At 38.7% G+C, this 19137-nt stretch overlaps 3 protein-coding genes across 4 annotated transcripts in view; all 3 read right to left on the bottom strand.

The window, feature by feature from the left end:
- Nucleotides 1-16016, bottom strand: part of LOC126607988 (GDSL esterase/lipase At5g14450-like) — a 27122-nt gene extending 11106 nt beyond the window's left edge. Inside the window, exon 1 of the mRNA XM_050275723.1 lies at nt 15955-16016. The gene's annotated coding sequence lies outside the window, so the exon portion shown is untranslated. The remainder of the gene's footprint in view (nt 1-15954) is intronic.
- Nucleotides 8161-12596, bottom strand: LOC126607984 (alpha-galactosidase mel1-like). 2 transcript variants are annotated; one of them, XM_050275712.1, is made up of 14 exons: nt 12313-12595; nt 11766-11904; nt 11401-11658; nt 10982-11156; nt 10774-10835; nt 10507-10670; nt 10312-10409; nt 9901-9959; nt 9681-9815; nt 9330-9595; nt 9071-9230; nt 8846-8924; nt 8689-8739; nt 8161-8601 (listed from the first exon to the last, which is right to left on the bottom strand). In XM_050275712.1, the coding sequence occupies exons 1-14, from the start codon at nt 12372-12374 to the stop codon at nt 8381-8383; spliced, it is 1929 nt and encodes a 642-aa protein (XP_050131669.1). In that variant the 5' UTR covers nt 12375-12595; the 3' UTR covers nt 8161-8380. The 2 variants fall into 2 exon arrangements, with proteins under 2 accessions (XP_050131669.1, XP_050131670.1); XM_050275713.1 differs by lacking the exons at nt 8161-8601; nt 8689-8739 and having other exon boundaries at nt 8846-8961; nt 12313-12596.
- On the bottom strand, nt 15016-19137 carry LOC126607985 (protein PECTIC ARABINOGALACTAN SYNTHESIS-RELATED-like). The gene is made up of 11 exons (XM_050275714.1): nt 18782-19137; nt 18608-18658; nt 18429-18519; nt 18239-18315; nt 17460-17548; nt 17074-17193; nt 16854-16970; nt 16542-16685; nt 16340-16463; nt 16048-16239; nt 15016-15658 (listed from the first exon to the last, which is right to left on the bottom strand). The coding sequence occupies exons 1-11, from the start codon at nt 19091-19093 to the stop codon at nt 15299-15301; spliced, it is 1677 nt and encodes a 558-aa protein (XP_050131671.1). The 5' UTR covers nt 19094-19137; the 3' UTR covers nt 15016-15298.

Raw genomic sequence — 19137 nt, 5'->3', positions numbered from 1 at the left:
ACCGTAATTATTCCTATAATTACCAAAAATATCCAAAAATGTACATGATGAAGTTATATGTAGTTGCTTGTTGGAAATGTAACGTGCTTAGTGATGTAGCTTTTGGAGTACAATGTGTGTTTCTTTCCTTTAAATTTGTATCCATTACGTGGCGGTCTTGCAATATCATTGTTAGATCCCAATAATTTATTACCAAAGAAGAGAATTATTTGGAAACTATTTATCGAAAAGGTTCTTATATGAAGATAGTAGGAATTATAATGAGCTCATGGCATTTTTGAAATACATTTCGAACTCTCTACGATTTCAGAATTTACAATTGAACTAGGAAATTGTAAACAAATGTCATTCATTGAGTGGCTAAGTTTGCCACGTGGTGTTTACTGCCTACCTTAAGGACACTAATCCTATTATTAGCATGTTTGGTGGAAAGTCTGTAGCTTAGTTGTTATCACTTGGTGTTTTTAGAGTGCTTAGAAAGCACTGTAGGGTGATGATTATTGAAGGCTATGTTGATGACTAATGAAGCCTATAGCTAACGTGAAATGGTGTAATAGCAAGTGGAGTTGATTGTAGAGAAACTTATAAACCAATGAGAACAACTAGTTTGCTGCCTTATTTATGGTATAAATAGGAGATCGTCTCCAATTTTTTTCGAGGGAGAGCTAGCATGCAATGCATGCTCTGCAGCTCATGTGTGTATATATATATGTGTCTATATATATTTATAACGATATGTTCGTATGCATACTATATGTTATATATATATATATATATGTATGCATGTACTTGTATGTATACCTACGCACATACATATAGAGAGAGATTAAAAAATAAAAGAAAGTAGAATAAATATATGGTGTTAGGAGCGATCAGGGAGCTTCCTCAAGTACATGGAACTTAACTATTTCAGTAGTGACGTGGATAAGTACGTGAAGCTAAGCTATTCTGGTAGTGACGTTGATCTTCATTTTAGCTTTGGAATCCATGCAGGGGAAATACGGCAGACCTTTACGGAAATTGATTTTATTAAATTTCGTGAAGTGCTATAATATTCTTGATCTTTTTGGTTGATTAATGCAATTGGATATTAATTGGCTAATTGCTTCAGTAAGTGTTTACTTGTTATTGGTTATGAAATTATTACTGGAATGCTATTCATTAAGGGTGTTTGTACCATACTTAGGGCCTCCGTATTTAGATCTCGTAAAAATACTCGGAGGACTCAAATGTAATTATGTAATAAAGGTATGGGCAAATATGTAATAAGTGAGGAGCCCTTATTCTATAAAATGACCCATCACTCTCCTCATTAAGGGAGGCCAATTCTTAAGCCACACCCTCACCCTCTCAGAGCTCTCGTCCTCATAAAGAAGCTCATTCTCTCCCTCATAATCCTCTCAGAGAAATACAATATCAGTGTAGACGTAGCCCAAACATTGGGGTGACTCACGATACATCTTGTGTTATTTACATTTTCTGCAGATTCACGGTCGGATTTACGTTGTTCCAAGACTTCTGGTTTTGTGCATCAACATTTGGCGCTGTCTGTGGGAATCGATATGAAAAGTTATGTCGGTTCTCTTTCATTTTTTCACCTCCACATATGCAAAATCACAAAAAACCCAGAAACAGAAAAGATCCAAATCTTAAACACTTTTATCCTTCGCAGGGATTTCACAGTCCCCAACAGAAAGACTCCGTAACAAAAGCGATTTCACAGGGATTTCTCCCCAACTAACACTATGATTTCCAAAGCTACAAGCTAAGCTTATCTTTTGCTTTTCACAGTCCCCAACAAAAGTTACAGATCTGTCTGGTGGTCTTGTTCTCCGCAAAGACATTCAAGATACCGTTAGCGTTAATGTCGAAGCAGACGGTGATCTGGGGTACTCCTTTGGGTGTAGTCGGGATTCCGGAAAGCTCGAATTTTCTGAGCAAGTTGTTGTCCCTGATCATGGTTCTCTTTCATTTGTACACCTGGATCAAGACTCTGGGCTGGTCGTCGGAGTAGGTTGAGAAGACCTGTTCCTTTTTTGTGGGGATGGTGATGCCTACGATGCTGCAGTTCAGGCCGCCATTCTTAGCAGAGAGGGCAATGAGAAGGTTCAGGACCAGCCCGCATCCCCCACGCGCATCTCCATATACGCCCATTCTTCATTCTCTCTACAACACAAAGGTAAAACCGACCCAACTCGTCGAACCGAGCCCAACCCATGTGATTCATCTCCTCCATGGCTACCGTCGTTTCCGCCAATTGAGTTACCATCGCATCCGTCAGTCGATTTCTCTAAAATTGGTAGCATTTTTGTCAGAATCCGACGATGGGGACTCGATAGGTATACGAACAGAAGCTGAGGATCGGGAACTTGCACCACGATCCCAGGAAGTCGGGGGAGAGGGCTCTGTCGGGGGACTTCCTCAACCTCACCGCCGTCGGAGACACAGTCATTTTCATCGACTGTCAGTCCCACTCAAGTTCAGAGTCTCAAGGTTCTCTTGGGTCGAATCGACCACTTCCAGTCCTTTTGGGTCGGATCGACGACTTCCAGTCCTTTCAAGTATGATCGACGACCTCTTAACGGCCGTGTCATTGACAGGAAATTCGACAACTTGTCGTCTCGTGCTTCATTCTCTTCATTTTTCGTCTCTCGAAGGCAGAATGTGGCTTTGAGGAGGACACGGTCTCCCAGGATCTGTACCATGGCCAAGGAATTGCACTTCAACAAGGATGGCTCTGCCATCAAAAAACTACAGACTGGTGTCAACAAGCTCGCCGACCTTGTTGAGGGCGGTCTTGTTCTACCACGACGTCACGAATTACAGAGTTTTAATCTGAAACTCCACACAGCGGGGATGATCGCGGCGAGTTTCAGGTTGGCGAATATTATAGGTGGACCTGATGGCCTACTTTGCAGGTGGACCGGGTGGCAAACAACATGAGCAAATTGATCAGTGATGTGCTGGGGGGGTAAGATTATGCTCCAAACAAAAACCCCACCCACTAAGATAATTGCAAAAAGAAGAAAAAAAAAACAAGAAAAAGCAGAAAGTATAGCTACCCACTAATGCACAGTAGCCCAAGCTCCAAGTTGATTAAGGGAATCAACTTGGCACGATGACAGCGCAGAAGATGCCTACCAACTTTCATCATGCATGTTCCCACTTCTCACAGACGACACCATGATGTTAAAGAAAAAGAAAAAGGAGGAGGAAAAGAATAGAAAAGGAAAAAGACATAATTGTGGTGAGGATGGCATGCAGAAGAGGGAATTATAGGCCTGACCCATTGAGCAGAGGGTTGGCTTTGTTTTTTAATGATATAATTTATTTTTCTTATCTTTCAGAGACATCTGTATAAACCCCATCAGAGGGTAATAGTAAAAAAAAAAAAACCCAAAATAATGGGCTGGAATGTTATGTGGAGGGTGAAGGCCCATATGCCCAAAAGAGCCAGACCCTCTATTATCACCAACCAGGTGATCAAAAGTACACCCAGTACTACAAAAAATTATTCGGCAGCCTGCCGCTATTATCACCTACTAGGTGATAGAAAGTACGTCCAGTACTCCAAAATTATACATGAGCATCACTCATGTCAATCATACATAAACATTCATGAACATCACTCATATCAATCATACATAAACATTCATAACCATCATTCATGTCAACATTCATAAGCATCACTCATGTCAACATTCATGAACATCACTCATGTCAACATCCATGAGCATCACTCATGTCAATCAACCTAAACATTTATGAGCATCACTTATGTCAATCAACTTCAAAAGCTTCATTTATAGAGCTATAGCTTCGAAAGCTTCATTTACAAAAGCTCTAGTTTCAAAAGCTTCATTTACAAAGCTCTAGCTTCAAAAGCTTCATTTACATAGCTCTAGATTCAAAAGCTTCATTTACAAAAGCTCCAGCTTCAAAAGCTTCATTTACAGAGCTCCAGCTTCAAAAGCTTCATTTACAAAAGCTCCAGCTTCAAAGCTTCACTTGCAAAGCTTCACTCACAAAGCTTCATTGCAGGGTATACAAATACCACATCCGAACAACTGCCACTTCGGCCCATACATGGATTCAATTTGAAGTCTCCAGCCAACAGACTCTATTGACCGAAGACTTGGGGGACTACATTATGTACTGAAGAGCGAGCCCTTATTTTATAAAAGGGACTTCTTCACCATCATTAGAGAGCATCGCTGCTTGCTGAGCAGCCGCATCGCCGCGAGCATCACTCCTAACCCATTATTCATGTACTGAGGAGCGAGCCCTTATTTTATAAAAGGGACTCCCTCACCATCATTAGAGAGCACCGCCGCCTGCTGAGCAACCGACTCGTTGCGAACATCACTCCTAACCCATTATTCATGTACTGAGGAGCGAGCCCTTATTTTATAAAAGGGATTCCCTCACCTTCATTAGAGAGCATCGCCGCCTGTTGAGCAACCGCCTCGCCGCAAGCATCACTCATAGCCCATCATTTATGTATTGAGGAGCGAGCCCTTATTCTATAAAAGGGACTCCCTCACCATCATTAGAGAACATCGTTGCCTGCTGAGCAACCGCCTCGCCGTGAGCATCGACTCTACCCCATCATTTTTGTATTGAGGAGCGAGCCTTTATTCTATAAAAGGGACTCCCTCACCTTCAACGCCACAAGCCGAGTCAACCAAGGTAACATAAGCCACAAACAGAGCAGCCTCGCAACCTGTGCTACTTCTAGTTGAGTATAAGTAATGATCGTTCTGGACCGGAGATTATGAGGGCTTGCTAATAACTTCTAAACTGACTCAAAAACATAAAACTAAACTTAAAAACACTTAACAAGATTCACAAGACTCAAATCAAACTTAAAATACTCAAAACAGCTTAAAACAACCAAATAAACTTAATCTAGACACTAGGAATGACTTTGGATAAAAATTGACTTTTACTTAAATCAAAACACTTAAAAACACAAACTAAAACAGATTTGAAACACTTTGAAACAAGAAACTAAAAGGGGGGTTTTGATTAGGATGAAGGTGAACCAAACAAACAAGTATGAAAAACTAGACAGATTGTAAAACAAATTTGAGAAATAAGATGATGGATGGGATAGCTAGAGGCTTTTTCTCCACACATGACATGTATGTAAATAACTTGATTTCCAGTTACTACTTCATTGAATTATGAACGACAATGCTCTAAATTAACCATGACATCACTAGTTAACTCTCAGATTTTCCTTGTTTTATTGGATTGGATGACATCATTCGACAACCCAAAACATTCTTCAAAAGTTCCCTACATGACATCATAATAGAGATACAATCAAAGATCATTGCGTTTAATGAAAATCATAAGCATTGACAAAGCACTTGCAACTATGACATCATGTCGCTTATGCTAGGAATTGAACTTAACGCGATCGTTTATAAGCGACCTTCACTACATATGAACATAAGTTTGTAACGATTATGTGAAACTTCCTTATATTCTAACAACGGATTTATGCATGTCAATTAAGTGTCGACCCTTAGTTAACAAATACAAATAAGTTATCAATCAAATAGTTAAGCCAATTGCATTCATGATTCAAGAGTTCATAACTGGAATTTATCAAATTATATTGCACACATATTCATGGCTTTGAAATCACCCCTAGCCAAGAGGGGTTTAGCCACTCATATTTACAACAAAACGAAAGGAAATGAATTTAAACATTAGAAACAAAAGAAAGAAAACATCTAAACGCTCCAACAATCCAAGTTGGACAGCAAGCACGTCCAAGCATTTTCCTTCCCTTCCTTTGCTACGGCACAAGGTGTTGGTGAGTGTTTGAATGTTTGTTTGTATGGAGGAATGGATGTGAAGATGAATGGATGTGTTTGGATGAATGTTGTATTGAAATGGGGATGAATGATCAAGCCAAAACTAAACTCTATGGCTGCCACACACATTTCCTTTTATAGAGGAAGTGCACGGCAAGGAAGGTGAATTGGTGGTGTGTGCAATGATTCAAGGGTGAAAATGAAGTAATGATGCAAAGCATGGAGGGGGTAAAATGGAGTGGTGTTGTAGCAATGAATGCAAGGAGTGGTGTTGAAATGATTCAAAGGTGAAAGTGAAGTGATGATGCAAAGCATGGTGGGGGTAAAATGAAGTGGTGTTGCAGCTAGGGAACATGAATGATTGTGCACATGGTATAGAAAGGAAATGGAGGTGGAATGGTGAAGAAATGAGTCAAAGATGCAGCAAATGTCATGATGCACAGCATGGGATTCCAAAGGTGGTGGATGGTGCATCAATGAGTGCATGTAGTGAAGGTAAAAGTTGTATGAAATCTGATGGGTGACGGGAACAAGGAGTGTGCAGCAATTGAGTGTAATGATTCAATGTATTGATGCATGAAATCAGAAATAATGAAGGAGACAAGGGTGATGCACGGCAATGAAGTGTAATGAGTGTAATGGTGCATGAAATGAGTGCAAGAAATCTGGTGCATGAAGGGGACAAGGGTGATTATGCATGGCATGGGTGGAAATGTGAGTAAGTGATGAATCAATGAGTGCAAGGAGGTGAAAGGATATTGTGCACATGGTAGACAAAGGAAATGAAGTGGAATGATGCAACAAATGAGTCAATGGAGGGAACATGGATGATGATGCACGACATAGGAATCCAAAGGGAGTGCAATGGTGGTGCACGGCAATGATGGAAAGGTGAATGGTGGAGTGACACCCTTTTGTGGCTGAGCTCTTTGTCATTTTTATACAAATTCTTCTTTCTCTTTAACACACTCCTAGCCTCTTTAGTTTTCAATTTCGTCCATCCACCTTGCTCCATGCATGTGTTATCCATTCTAAGCCCAAAACTGCTTCAAAATGCACCAAAATGCATCTTATTGCTTTATAAAGCCTATGGACCTACAAACACACGAAAATAGCTTAAAATACATAATTAACTAAGAAATAACAACATAAATGCATGAGAACAAACTAACTCAGTTGCATAAATATGCTCCTATCAATGGACTGAATTTCAAGTCTCCAGCCAAAAGACTCTCTTGACTGAACACTTAGGGGACTACTGTTTGTACCATACTTAGGACCTCTGTGTTTAACTCATGTGGTGTGACAATCATTGAATTATGTTCGACGACCAAAATTTAAAAATGACTCATGATTCTTATAAAATGATTCTTCTCATTGAATTTATTTTCCATCCCGCTATTGGTACTGTTCATCCCGCTTTTAACTCACGTTTCAGATTCGGGTTTGAGTTTTTATTATCGACCCCAGATCCGTGGTGTGACAATCATTGAATTATGTTCGACGACCAAAATTTAAAAAGGAAAACTAATGAAAATGGCTTGAAAACTTTGAGTTTTAACGATAATGACAAAATAAAGGGTAAAATGAATAGTACCAAGATTGACTTTTTAGTGTAAAAATGTAGTTTTTCGTTAAATCGAACAGTATCAGGAGTTTTTCGTTAAAATTCTCAATTTAAAAATTTGACATTTATACTAACAAAGAAGAGAGAAATTAAGGGAAGTTTGAACGTAAACTGTAATTATGAACAAGGTTCACCACAAGTCTTTAATTGATAGCTTTTAACCACGATGGGTCAAATTTAAAGGGCGATATCATCACAGGAACTATGAAAAAAGTTAGCCTATTGTTATGTATTTATTTAAATTCGCTTGGCACTTTTGTCTTTATATTTGTTTTCTTTGGAGTGGCAGGTATTTCAAATGAACTATGGAATCGCAATTCCATCCAAATTTGAGGGTGCAAAATATAATAAACCGAATTATCATTCTCACTGATTCTTAAAGGTTAAGGGGGTGTTTTTAATTGAGATTTTGAGAGATTTTAATTATTTTAATGAATTTAGGAGTATTCAATCAAAATTTTAAGTGATTTTTTAAAATTCAAAGTGTACTCAATTAGAATTTTAATATGGTTTATTAAAATCCTTAGAAATCCGGGTGCATTCAATTAGGATTTTAAAGAAATTTATAACATTCCAGGTGTATTCAATTAGAAATTGATTTTAAAGAATTTGAGAAAGTTGAGGAATTAAAAGGAATTTGAGAGATTTCGTAGTGTATTTTAAGCATCCACAAATCTCACATCTTCCCATGAGATTTCGAGGGAATTGAATCAAGATTCTGTATGGAATCTCTACAAATCAATTAAACTTTATAAAAATCCATGGATTTATAAATCCATTAAATTCTCTCAAATTCTCAATCGAATACACCCTTAAATATTACAGCATGTGCCACATCCCTTTCCCTCTTATTTGCTGAAAAATAAAGAACATGAAGAACAAGCAGCAAAACTACACCTAAAAAATGCTTTGGATTATCCTGCACCTAACTACAGTGCAGGACAATCAGTGCAACCCCGTGCGGTATAACCGAAAAAGAAATTGCGTCGCCTATTACCCCTAAGTCTTGTCCGGTCCATACTTCCGATCCCGTGCAAGAACCTCTGGCCAATTTTGTCATTGGAAGTTCTTTGACTATGTCTGCTCTTTGTGCAGTTATAGTAGCCCAATCACTGAACAAATTGAAAAACGCTATGTATATTTCTCCTGTAATTGCAGAAACGCAAACAGAATCAGAATTGACAATCGAGAAATATGCACCAGTTACGTTGAGAATTGAGAAATATGCTATACCTTTTGTTCCAGTTGCAATCCAAGAGCGAGCAACATCAGTGACGGCTTTAGCTGAACAGGTTATCAACTTGTAAGTTTAAACCATGATTTAAACATGATTTCAAGACTCACTGACAGAATCAATGTACGAAAAGGCACTCGCGTTTTAATTTGTTACCTTCAAATAAAGAATCAATTCTTGCACAGAGGCCAGAATAACTATTCACCAAGGTTCCGTTGGGGTTCAACTCCCACATCTGTTAAGTTCGAATACGTCATTTCAAAATGTCACTCCTTCACGATACAATTCATTCCGTACAACTTGTTCAGATTAGACACTCAATGGTGTATGCAAGATATCAATTCTGTATGGATTAAATATATGTATCGGGACTGAAGATACCTGGTTTGCATCCCATCTACAAGGTGAAAAGAAACCTCTCTTAACGTCCTTCGAAGTAAGCTTTTGTTTAGGAGAAGCATGCAAACAGCGATCCGTTCCATCATTTGCTAATAAATTGACCTTCCCCAGATATTGCTGTTTGTCCGTTATGTCTTCATCTCTATATCAGCAGTGAAACCAGATTTATCAAGTTTGTAACAGCGCAAGTAAACATAATAAAATTGAGAAAACAGATCAGGGAAAGATAAAAAAATATTACATTGCCAGGAGAGATTCTGTCTTGTTTAAGCAAAAAGGTGCCTGATGTTTGCCCCTTGAGTTTGCCGTCCAGCAGATGTGTTCGCGATCTTGGTCAAGAGCTTGAGCGGACCAACCAATTGCTTTTGCATCTGCACAGGTAGTGAGACCAAGAACATGTGTATTTGTAGTTTTTGCATTTGTCAGATGTCTTCTTGATTGCCAGGTGTGAACGTGATCATCATTCTTAACGGCCTTTGCACTCACATTACTGGTAATGTATGAAAACTGTAAATGCAACAAAATAAGATTTTATGTGCTACCACGAACAAATTTTTTTCTTATGATTTTATGAATTGTCTATTCAACATACCTCCCTATTATTTGAGCTAAAAGAATTTATCTCCAGCACGGTAGGGTTTGCAAGGAGTTCCATTGTGACATCATTAAGCTGTCTCATATCCCCTCCAAACATGAGAGGAGACCTGGCCATAGACCACAAAGTCATCTGTGAAAATAAATGCACAAGGTCAAAAACATTGCTCAGCGAATAAAAAAGGACTAAAAAGACTCAATCGTCCTCATGTAAGTACCTGCGTTCTTTGCTCCCTTAAACCGAGATTAGTCCATCTGTGTGGACCGTCATTTGAACCTAATATTTCAAAATATGAAACAGAAATTATGAGAACCACTCATCAAATATAAAACTCAAAGTGCATTTCAGATTTTGTAAATTTCGAGGAGATAAATGACCCTGCAATGCCTTATAATGATATTCTAGAACTATCCGGTTGAAGTTGCTCAGCCGAATTGACATGGGTACAGTTGGTCCTAGATATTGAAGTTGATCGTTTTCACACTCAAATGCAGTGCGATGACAACCCATCAGTATGAAACCAAGCACATCAGGCAAGCGTAAATAGAGCTCAGTCATCTATCTTAGAATCTTGAAAGGAAAATATTCATTGCCATATAAAGGAAATAAAAATGCTAAGTCCTCTGACCTGGATCACTAAGCCATCCCAACGGAAGCATATCTAAGTCCGGCCATGACTTCCCCAGCAAGCCTTTGGCTCCTATCATATCAGCAGCAGCAAAATCCCTGGTACGGAATTTATTGTGTTCAGCACACACGAAAAACAAAGAATATGCGAAAGTTAATCTGAACGAAACCTTGTACTGAAAAACAAGTCAATCACCTGGTGACATCAAAATGGGCTAGAACATCTCCCCATGAATCCCAATCATCCCCAGTTATACGGTACATGTTGACCATTCCACTTATAGCCTTGGCCATATCAGGTGTTACTCTGGTTCCAGGAGATAGAGAATACAATATAGGACGGTCAAGTTGCTTCAGAATCTGGAGAAGTATGCATTATTTGTTAAGCACCCACTCTCCATCACAATATTGATGAAGATGCATGTTTTGTGTGTGTGTGTGTGTGTGTGTGAGAGAGAGTTACGTCTGAAATGTAGGTTATTTCGGGTACGTCTAAGTCTTCACCAAACACGCAGTCATTTTTCACTGCAGGGGGTGGGTAAAAGAAGCAACCAATGACAGAGTTAGCAAGAGATAAATAATATCAGAGGAGTATCCTGATGATTTACGTCGTCATCCATAACTGACGCAATCTTAATATTGAACAAAATACGGGAACTTTTGTTAATTACCAAAATCAACACCCCATTCAGCATACTGTTTATAGAGTGACCTCAAGAAGGCCTTTCCAGCGCCCAACTTGGTATTCACACTCATGAAACCATTGTGCATCCATGCACAAGTCCTCTCCTTGATCCCTATATCTTTTGCAGTCCAATTTCTTCCAGCCTCTTTGTAAGCAGACCCCTGATAAAAGACGAGAATGAAAACTAAAGCACTGAGACCAAGACTTCAATTTCCCCCATTGCACCACTTATGTTTTCAAAGATAAAAATGAATTACATATGTGTGTGCTTTCTGAATCTTTGTTAATGATAAACTAGTACATTATTTGATGCATCCTCCAAACTTATGTAAAATATAATCACTACAAAAATGAGAGGCTATGTACTTTTTCAGAATCTTTGTTGGTGTGATTAAGTAGTATTACCGTGTTGGTGTCCAAGATCAAGGTACTCGCATTTACTGCCTGTGTACTTATTCCTCTCATGACATGAATCCCGAATTTCAAACCGAGGCTATGTACTTTTGCTGCCACTTCAGCGAACCCTTTCCCACCTCTCGACGAAGGCCACCTATCTGGATCAGGTATCGGCCTCCCCCACTCATCGATCACATCAAACCCAAGAGAATCAACATAAGCACCTGGAACTTTTCTCCTATACCACAGGTAATCCACCACAGCATACTGCATTGAAGTGAAAATACAAAGATGCATAAAACCACTCTCACACGTACAAATGAATGCGAAAAAAGAAACAAAAAACCAAATTCTTATCGTATTCCATCAAACACCTCATATCCATGAGAAAGGAGCTGCTTTGCCATAATTTTGGCATTTTGGGAGAATTCTTCCTCTGAAATAGTCCAGATAAACGAGTCATACGAGTTCCAACCTCTCGGCGGGGTGCTGGCGCGATCTTGTGATGACACCCTGAAATCAGCATACATTTGCAACCACGATTTGCATCACAAAACCAGAAACATTGAGATCATCAAATAAAACAAATTAGCAACAGAAAAAAAAAAACCAAAGTAAACAAGGAAAAAACAAAATAATAGTGATAGCATTTAATCCAACACACAACATTCCTCAGTTACACACAAATTTTCAGATTAGTAAATTTGAGCTCAGAAACCCAAAAGAATAATGCCACAAATGCAAATACTAATAAATGAGTGGGCAAGTTGCAATTAACAATTCCGAAATGGAATCTCGCAGAAACACTGAAACAAATTCTGGGTTGTCGAGTAGATGATCATGCTTATCATCAACAGGAAACACCGAGCAAGTGAAGAACAGAAGATGATGAAATGGTAAAAAGTAAAAGTGGGTTTTTACCTCTGGGTGAACAGACCGAGTAAGAAGCAGAGAGAGGTGAAGAGGAACAAGCAGACATTCATGGCTCAAGGCTGAAGCTTTGACTCAAGCACTGGGAATTCGATTCCGACCAGACCAGACTGGAATTCAGACGACGGAATCAAACAGCCGGCAATGGAGTTAGGTATGACACCGACATGTTACAGCCTTGATCCTTCTTGGGGGAGGCAATCTACTTCATAACCACTTTGTGGTCTCCGTGAGGAAATGACGAAATGCTATTTAAAAGAACAGAAATTTTTTAGCGTTGAAATTCTACATGTCATAATACATGAATATATACGAAAAAAAAATATATCAAAATTTTTATTTATATAGTTATATATGAAATATATGAAGTACCGTTTGAATAGCTGATACTTACAATTATAAAAAAAAGAATTTTAACGAAAAATTCTAGGTACTGTTCATTTTAATAAAAAATTTACAGTTTTACACTAAAAAGTTATACATGAAGTACCGTTTGAATAGCTGATACTTACAATTATAAAAAAAGAATTTTAACGAAAATTCTAGGTACTATTCATTTTAATAAAAATTCACAGTTTTACATTAAAAAGTCAATCATGATACTGTTCATTTTACCATTTATTTTATCTTTATCGTTAAAACTCAAAATTTTCAAATTATTTTCGTTAGTTTTTCTTTACAAAAATTCATCTGGGATGAAGAAAAAGATTAAAAAATATATTTTTTTTTTATGGAATTTTGTTTGTTGTGCCTCGCTTGGCGCTGACGTGGGAAATATGTACTTTTACTGATATGAATGTTCGATTTTATCTGACGATGTTGGTCAAAGCCAAGTGCCAAATTCCAAATATTTTGACGGGGTTCTTTAGTTCCAAAATTCTGATCGTTTACAAATTGAATGTCGGCCACTGTTTTTGTCTTTAATTCTGCCCTTTTGAGATGGTTTAGAACCAATAATTCATTATCTAATAGATTGTTTTTTTGTTCTAATACTCCATCTAAGAGTTATTAATATTTATCAAAGTTGTTCCCATCTAACTAAAAGGAGTTAAATTGATTCTTCTCGTTCGACAGTTATAGATTCTCTAGTATTTTAGCACGATTATTACATACTTGTTTGAAAGTATTTTTAAAATAATTAATAATATTTTTGATAAAATTGATTTTGAGTTACAAAAGCACTTTAATTGCTTTTAGAAGGAAACATCAGATATGTGTTTCTTCCAGGAAGTACTTAAAGTGTGCATAATCTATTTCAATTTTTACCAAATATTGGTTTTCAAAAATATTTTCACCAAAAACGCTTTTAATTATTTTAAATGCACTTCCTAAAGAGTTGTGCAAGATCCCATGTTGCGCTCACTGGCTTCGGGTTCCATCAGAACGTCGAAGTTAAGCGAGTAGCGCACGAGAGCAATCCCATGATGGGTGACCCATTGAGAAGTTATTGTGTGAGTTTCCAGAAACAAAACCGTGAGGGCGTAGTCAGGGCCCAAAGCGGACAATATCGTGCTACGGTGGTGGAGCGGGCCCGGAATGTGGTGGACCCCGGGCCGGGATGTGACAAATTGGTATAAGAGCCTAACCCTGGCCATGGTGTGCCAACGATGTCATCGGGGCCCTTAAGGGGGGTGGATTGTAAGATTCCACATCTCCCAGGGGAGTGATCCTTATATGTATATTCTCATCCCTATCTAGCATGAGGCTTTTTGGTAGCTCACTGGCTTCGGGTTCCATCGGAACTTCGAAGTTAAGTGAGTAGCGCGCAAGAGCAATCCTATGATGGGTGACCCATTGGGAAGTTCTCATGTGAGTTCCCAGAAACAAAACTGTGAGGGCGTAGTCGGGGCCCAAAGCGGACAATATCGTGCTACGGTGGTAGAGTGTGCTTGGGATGTGATGGACCTCGGGCTGGGATGTGACAGTTGTATATCTCAAGTTCAAACACTTCTCTCACTTTTAGTGCAAAATATCACTTTATTTGAGAAAAAAAAAAATACAAAAGTTCCTACTCATGCCAAGATTGTAAGCATAATTTCCACCCAAAAATGAAATTGATTATTGAATGTTTTTTATTCATGATCACACTTATCCAGAGAAACAAGGGTGTTCAAAGACGAAACTTGAGTATACATAAATTCATTCTTATTTAAAGCACATATATGGTTATCTTATTTAAAACATATATATGGTTTTGATCGTATTAAACAAGTTTAGGTGATCTTATTTCTGATTTTATCACATTTCATATTACCACTATTTTCAAAATCTTAGATTTGGATTTAAGCCATAAAACAAAATATGGGCCACTCTTAACAACCCCATCTAACAAGGCACGAATTTCCCCTTGCATAAATACACATCTGCGTGGACCTTCATTTGATCCTAATTTTTGGGTAATTTATTTCTTTTTTTACAATTTCATGATAATTACGATTTAATGATATTCCTACTTTTCTCGGTACAAAAAAGTTTAGGAAATGGAAAGGCTACTCCATCCGAGGACCAAGGCATAATATAAGCCTCTTTAAGGACTTACAGAAGAGGTCTTAGCCATTTTGGTGAAAGTTTTACGTTTAACTTTTATAAATAAAGAGCAGTAAGATAAAATTTCGATTAACAAAGTATTAAAATAAACTAAACACCATGGACTAGGCTGCTAGGTGCTAAAATAATGGATCACAAAAATCAGCATGGAGTGATTCAAGCAGCGTTCACTGCCTGAAAAACATCTTTCACATTTCTCTAATAATTTACACAGTTCTGATAATGATACAGGCAAAACTATTTGACATTCTTGACACAACCGCAAATGAGTTTGATGCATGCCCTGTTTTTCCCTCAATTTTCTTCATCACATAGTGCAACATTCTTTCAAACCTTTCGGGGAGAAGTTCGCGATTTCATTTCACAGGTATACAATCTCCGGGCTCTTGGAATAATCAAGTGTATTCGGTTTGCCAACCATATATTTTGTTCAAGCTTTACACATGCAAGGAGTTAGAGGGTTCTCCCACAAGTCATAGTTAGGGAAGGTCGCTTCTGGTAATCCAGTTCGTGTTTCGTGGGTAGTCACTACATCGTCTGCAAAGGTGGCCCATCCCATGTAAGGGTCCCCAAAAGATTTAGACATCAGCCCCTTGTCTGGTTTTATTGATTTTTGACGATGACCCATGTACCGGCGTGCCCCTATGATCAGCTTAGCAAAGTTGCCTCCGTGGGTCATCACAAATACATCAGACTTCAAGCATACCAGGAAGTCAAGCGCTGCCAAGCTAGTCACATGCTTCCTGAATTTATCCAACTCCTGCTTAGCCGCCAACTCCTCTTTCGTTACCTTTTATGAATGGTAAAATGAGCATATCAATCAAGAGGGGGAAAAGAAGGATTTCAAGTGAAGAAGTTTCCACATGTCCCCTAAGTTTCCGCTTTTAAAAGATTACATAGTTATAAGAAGTAACCCCAGCTAGAATTATCCCTAACCCCATTTTCTGAATTCAACTAGTCATCCAAGTAAGATATTCTTAATAACGGAAAGGGTATAATCTTTTAGATCTGACTTACTGACGCTTCAAAACTAATGGGCTGTCTTTACCAGACAAGTTCAGTCAGTAGTGCTATAAAAGGTCGTACCCAGTGCACAAGGCTCCCGCTTTACGCAGGGTCTGGGAGAGGTGAATGTCGGCTAGCCTTACTGTTGTGGTATAATAAATTAGAAGTTCATACCAGATTTGGGAACATGTTCCTCAGCGGTGCCATCCTGTTGTGGCCACCATAAACCTGTCCTGAAGCAACATAAATTTGAGTTTCCTTAGGATAGCCCATTGCTCGAAGAATGACAGCCACTTCCCCAGGCTCAAGGGGGCATCGCCCTTCCTTTCGCTTCTGCAGGGCTAGTTGCCATAGATGGGTACCATTCTGCAGACCAAAATCACCATCAAAAGAAAAAGAAACACAATAAGACTGATATTCTTTCAAAGTTCTGACTCCATAAAGTTGACCTAGGTATTTTATTTACCTTGTACCGTCTCGGCCATTCTTTATGTCTGTATTCTGCCATTAGAGCTTTCTCTTCCCTTGTGCCCACAAAATCACAGAAAGATAGGCCTACCATCCCTTTCTCAAACCTAAGATGAAGAGCCCTGCAAGTGTAGAATTGTTAGTGAAGTTAAGGTACAATTACCAGAAATTTGAATGGATTTAAGTACAATGTTACATACATATAAGGATTGGAACCTCCAGTGCGATTTCTCATCCTTGATGCCAATAAATCAGCCATCTCCTCTATCTCAGGTAGAAATTTAAGAGCATGATAATTCACCCTGCACCTTAGCCTGTTGATTTCTTGAGGGACATTGTCGTACCTGAAACCAGAGAGGTATGATATTATTAACTTGTTATACATTCTTGATTTCTAACAGATATAAACACTTACATTTTTTAAAGATAAAAGAAACTTTCAGTCCTTTTCTTTCTACAAGAGTGTGACTTGTGAGCTTTGGACAGCACCTGTATAAGAATTCCCAACTTACCCGAGTCGATCAACAAAAGGTTTTAGGGCCATTATCTTCTTCTCCTTGATTCGCGGCAGAACATTGTCTATGTAAAATTGAGCAGGTGCATATTTTGGAATGTTCTTTACTGTTCGTCTAAAGAAAAAAATTTACAAATCAGTGCGAGTTGCAGAGAAAAATCTATACAAATTGGGGGAGAGAGAGAGAGAGAGAGAGAGAGAGAGAGAGAGAGCTTAACCTTATACTTGTAAATAGCTCAGCTTTGTCAGTAAACCACTCAGGAATATCACGAACAATTCGTACATCATCCTTCAGGTAATCAATGAAATGGTCAACATCAAAGATATCTTCAAATTTCCTGCAGAAGTTGTAATACTCAAATCAAGAATTGCAAGCATAAGAGATCCCAAAACCAGATCTTATGAAGCAATTTCAAATTGGGATACTTTCAAAAGATCTTTAAAAGCATGAAAGCAAAAAGATTAGTTTTTCAAGATCTGTAACAGAGACCATTAACATCAAAATGGTATTTTCCTGTTATTTAATTGTGTATATAGTTATATACTGTTTTTATGACTTTACACTAATATGACGGTACTTAAAAAAATAGAGGCAAAATCTCACGTTTGGTCTTTCCAAATCTGGTCCTGCTTCAGCACAGGCAAAATAAGGGTGGCATTCATTATTTTGGCTACAGCTACTGCATTGCATATCTGCATGGAAAACATACACATGACAGTTCACATACAACAATAAGGCAGAATCATCCGGCTAAACTTACAGAACCATATCTCAAACTAATATGCACATAAGCAAGCAGACTAGCGCAAACATTATAATCCAATGGAAAATTGCTTTCTGTAAACCATGGAAAAGCAATGGAAAATACGGAGTTGAAAAAGTAGCTAAGTGAACAATTTTATATTTGAACAGAGAAATTCAGCCAAGCTACAAGGTCATATAAAAGATCAGTCAAGCTCTTATGATGAAGACAACAGCAGAGCAAATGTAATGAGCTTAAAGCCATTGAAAGAGAGACAAGCTAACAAACAAACAAATCAACTGCAGTGCCGCACCGGCAGACAAGCTGTTGCCTTCAGACAGCCATCCCCAGCTGGACACCAAGCACGAAAACATATTATGGTCGTTGTAACAGGTTAACTGTTACAGAAAACTAATTGTTACTAATCTGTAACAGTCTCAGCCACCATTTAACATTGCAACCAATCTGTAGGAGCTCTTGAGAAAAGTCTCAGTGCAATTCTAGAACCTTCTTGAAAAAGTGAAATTTTTGTCTTACATCTTCTCTAAGTTACTCTTTCACTTCATTCTTACAATGTGCACAAATTAGAGGAAATAAAGATTTCTTGAACAGATAAACAATAAGACCGAGTAGAACATACCGCAATTCTTTGCTGATTTAGGCCACCTTCAGCATGAATAAATATGTACCCAGTTGTTTCGTTTTCAGGTGGAAGATCTGCACAACGCCGAAAAGATTATAAATTTAGAAAGGTAGAACTAGACATAGTAATAAAGAAGATCATAGATCTAGTGCAACACGTCAACAACAAAAACAAGAGCTCAGCTCACCTGAAATGCCACCAAGGCGGCGCTCGGCACAGGACTTCCAAGACGTGGTTGCTGAATACGGATTCTCCCAAAGCGAAGGCGATTCCTTGACCTAGAAAAGTAAATTCACATTAAAAAATCTCACAATTACATCACCGAAATTCTAACATTGACCAAGCAAACAGCTTTCCCCAACTTACATGAGGACAGTGAAGAGTAATGCCATCTTTTTTACACAAGTAAGGAGTATTCTGCAACACAAAGCCAAACAAACCAATTGACAAGCATCTAATTGCACAGCTCTAAGCAAGACTATCTTATCCCAATTGCCAAACACCAGAAATCCGAACAGAAAAAGCACCAAAAAGCCATACCACTCGTTTCACGATCGCCAGAATCGAGACCAGGCAGAAGACTGCGACGACGATGACGACGAAGAGTGAGATCCTGGAGCTGTTGGAGTCGTCGGCAATTGAGGGGCAGATGGATTGGAAATGGGAGAGGAAGGGACGGTCGCGATCTTTGTAGGGAGGGCGACCGCGGCCGTCGTCGTCGTCTTGGGGCTGAGTGTCGAAGATCAGAGGGGAGGAGTCCTCGTCGCGCTTCATTGGAGAAGAAGTGGCTCGAGCCCCCACCGAGATGGAGTGCCTGAGCTCCGCCATGGCACGCTTCGGACTGTAAGTCATGTTTCTGGCTCTTGGTTTGTTATATGTGGAGAGTGGGGTTAAAG

The sequence above is a fragment of the Malus sylvestris genome, chromosome 16 (assembly GCF_916048215.2).
Source record: "Malus sylvestris chromosome 16, drMalSylv7.2, whole genome shotgun sequence".
NCBI lineage: Eukaryota > Viridiplantae > Streptophyta > Magnoliopsida > Rosales > Rosaceae > Malus > Malus sylvestris.
This window is presented reverse-complemented; position numbering and strand designations above follow the sequence as displayed.